The sequence below is a fragment of the Bombina bombina genome, chromosome 6, assembly GCF_027579735.1.
Source record: "Bombina bombina isolate aBomBom1 chromosome 6, aBomBom1.pri, whole genome shotgun sequence".
Lineage (NCBI taxonomy): Eukaryota > Metazoa > Chordata > Amphibia > Anura > Bombinatoridae > Bombina > Bombina bombina.
The window spans coordinates 511,648,856-511,651,807 of NC_069504.1; the positions used below are offsets into that span (position 1 = coordinate 511,648,856).

General features: G+C 30.9%; 1 protein-coding gene across 1 annotated transcript; it reads left to right on the forward strand.

The window, feature by feature from the left end:
* The first annotated feature begins 804 nt into the window (after positions 1 to 804).
* LOC128665148 (olfactory receptor 1019-like) lies at positions 805 to 2,728 on the forward strand. The gene is made up of 2 exons (XM_053719888.1): positions 805 to 815; positions 1,810 to 2,728. The coding sequence occupies exons 1-2, from the start codon at positions 805 to 807 to the stop codon at positions 2,726 to 2,728; spliced, it is 930 nt and encodes a 309-aa protein (XP_053575863.1).
* The last annotated feature ends 224 nt before the right edge of the window (positions 2,729 to 2,952 follow it).

Consider the following 2,952-nt stretch of genomic DNA (forward strand, 5'->3'; position numbering starts at 1 on the left):
CTCATTTTCTTTTTACTTTTTTTTCATTTTTTTCAGCAGAATAGAAAAATGTTGTTATTGTAAATCACAATGTTGAAAACTGAACAAATTGAATGGCTGTATATAAGAATACAAAACACTACAACCTAGATTTGTTAACCACCACTAAGGAGGTCGAGGTAAGAAACCTTTGTGAGTTCATTGCTTCCTCACTGGATACCCAGCCAAAATCATTGACCCTATATTAAATTATAAGTTTTAAAAGAGATTTCCAATAATATTTGCAAAATTGGCTGTTTATTTGTGTTGCAACACTCTTATTGCAAACAAAATAATGTGTGAGCTAATATATGAAATGTATTTTATTTTCAATGAGCTTTTTTACACAAGTAAAATGCAAAAAAATGTAAACAAAAAAAACACTGTGTATCAGAGCACATTTTTAGCTGCATTTAGAAAACAAATGCTTTTAAGATTTTAATGTTGCTTCTCTAAAAGATTGAATTTGAATCTTCTGTCTTTAACAAATTATTTTTAGTTGTTATCTGCCTCGTTCAGAAAAAAATATATTAGGCACCACTCCAATTTTTCTTTTTTGTTGTTGTTAGCTGCTTTGTATTTTCAAAACCTTTAATTATTTTATTTGTCATTTTACAGAAGTGCAACCTTTTTTTAAGGGCCACTGAAATCAAATTAAATTCCAACAGTCAAAACCAGCTATTTTTAATCAGAATATAAAGATAAATGTGATACACTCCAGACGGTAAAAAGGATCACTGGGAAAATATTAACATGGAGAAAAAAATACAGTACAATACCAATTTAATGGCCATGTTGTTATATTGTGTTTATTCACCAAAATTATTTTTCCATCTAGACCTAGACTGTTGTTCTTGATGTGTTTTCTGCTAAAACTTATAATTTAAAAAATAATTCATACTTACTTCCACTGTCAGAATGTAATGGGTGTTTTTTGGACAACCAATTTAATTTTATTTCTCCCCTTTAATTTGTTCCCAATTATCCATTTTAGCTGCTGAGTTGTATTAAATTGTTTACAAATAGCTCCTTTGCCTTGATATTGACATTTGAAATAGCTGATTTTGTCTGTGTTGTCCCTACGTATATTGAAAGTTTCTATACTTAAGTATAGGCTATTAACAAGCTATGTAAACACAGACAGCAAAAGAAAATACCCTCCCAGTGTTTAGTGGAAGAGATAAAGCTGTAAAATGTTTATTTTCAATTGATCTTTCTTAGAATTGTATAAAGACAGAGATAATATAAAATGGACGCATTTGAGTGATAAATTAAGGATGTTTGATCTCTCTGTAAGCTTATCCTATCTAGGTGGGTTGTAGTTTCAAATAGCAAATACAGCTATTTAATTTTAAAAAAATAACATAAATGAGTAATTTCTCATACATTTTATACCCTTCAGCTGGTATAACAAGTTATTACAAATACATTAAAGGGAAACCAATTTTACAGTAGACTGTCCCTTTAATTCCCATTCCTGAAGTGGATGTTACTTTTTAATCATACAACATAGTAAAAGAAGGAAAGGCCACATCAGTTTGTTTAATTAAAGTGAACATACAGCAGGCTAAGCCATATGCAAGTTATAGTATATATTTACTTCAATCAAACTCTTCTTCAAAAATATATATATATATTTTACCCATAAAATAATACAGTAGCATTAATGAAACTGTTGCTTTTACTATAGACTTCTATATATTGCTATAAATATAAATTCACAAATCAATTTCAAATGTTTGATTTTTCCCCCCTTAATCAGATGATGCTGACTGAAAACTTTGATAACAGCAACCAATCTACTGTGAATGAATTTATTCTATCTGGACTCTCACCTTACCCTAATCTACAGATACCTCTCTTTGTGGCTTGTTTATTGGTATATATTACAACAATGCTTGGCAATTTTACTATAATTTTACTTATCACTGCAACACCAGAGCTGAAAACACCAATGTATTTTTTTCTTACAAATCTGTCATTTATAGACATATTTTACTCATCAACTATTACACCCAATACACTGGCTAACCTTGTCTCAGAGAATAAATCTATCTCCCTTGCTGGCTGTGCAACACAGATGTATTTCTTCATTGCACTGGCAAGTTCTGAGGCAACACTCCTTGCAGTCATGGCCTATGACAGATATGTGGCAATATGTAAACCATTATATTATTCACTTGTTATAAACACAAAAACATGTTTGCAGTTACTTTGCATAACATATACTACAGGGTGTATCAATTCCCTTATACATACATGTTCTGCATTTAGGTTATCATTTTGTTCTTTAAATCATATTAATCATTTCTATTGTGACATCAATCCCATCTTAGCACTGTCATGCACTGACACATATATTAATGAACTTTTTCTTTTTATCTTTGCTGGTTCAGTTGAAGTAGGAACTCTACTGTCTGTATTGGTATCATATGTCTTCATTCTGTTTGCCTTATGTAGAATAACTTCACCTGAAGGTCGACACAAATCTTTTTCCACCTGTGTCTCTCATTTCACTTGTGTAGCTCTGTTCTATTGCCCTGTTCTCTTTATGTACTTAAGACCTACCTCTTCATATTCATTAAATCAGGATTGGGTGTTGTCTGTGTTCTACACAATAATCATTCCAATGTTGAATCCCATCATTTATAATCTACGAAATCAAGATGTAAAGAAGGCACTACAGAAGCTAAAATATCTGTATTCATAAGTATACAGCCGAGTTTATATTGATGTAGTTAATCCAGAATAAACAAAATTAAGGATACTCCTAATAGCTACTTGAGCCTAGAGACTCTGAGCCTCGCCACCATGGAGAGAAATCACACAAAATCTTTGTTTTTTATCAAACCTTATGCTGTAATATAGCAGTTTCTTTCTGCATAGTGAGACAAACATATTTTAAGGTAAGATATGTGTTCCTAAAATTCTTTA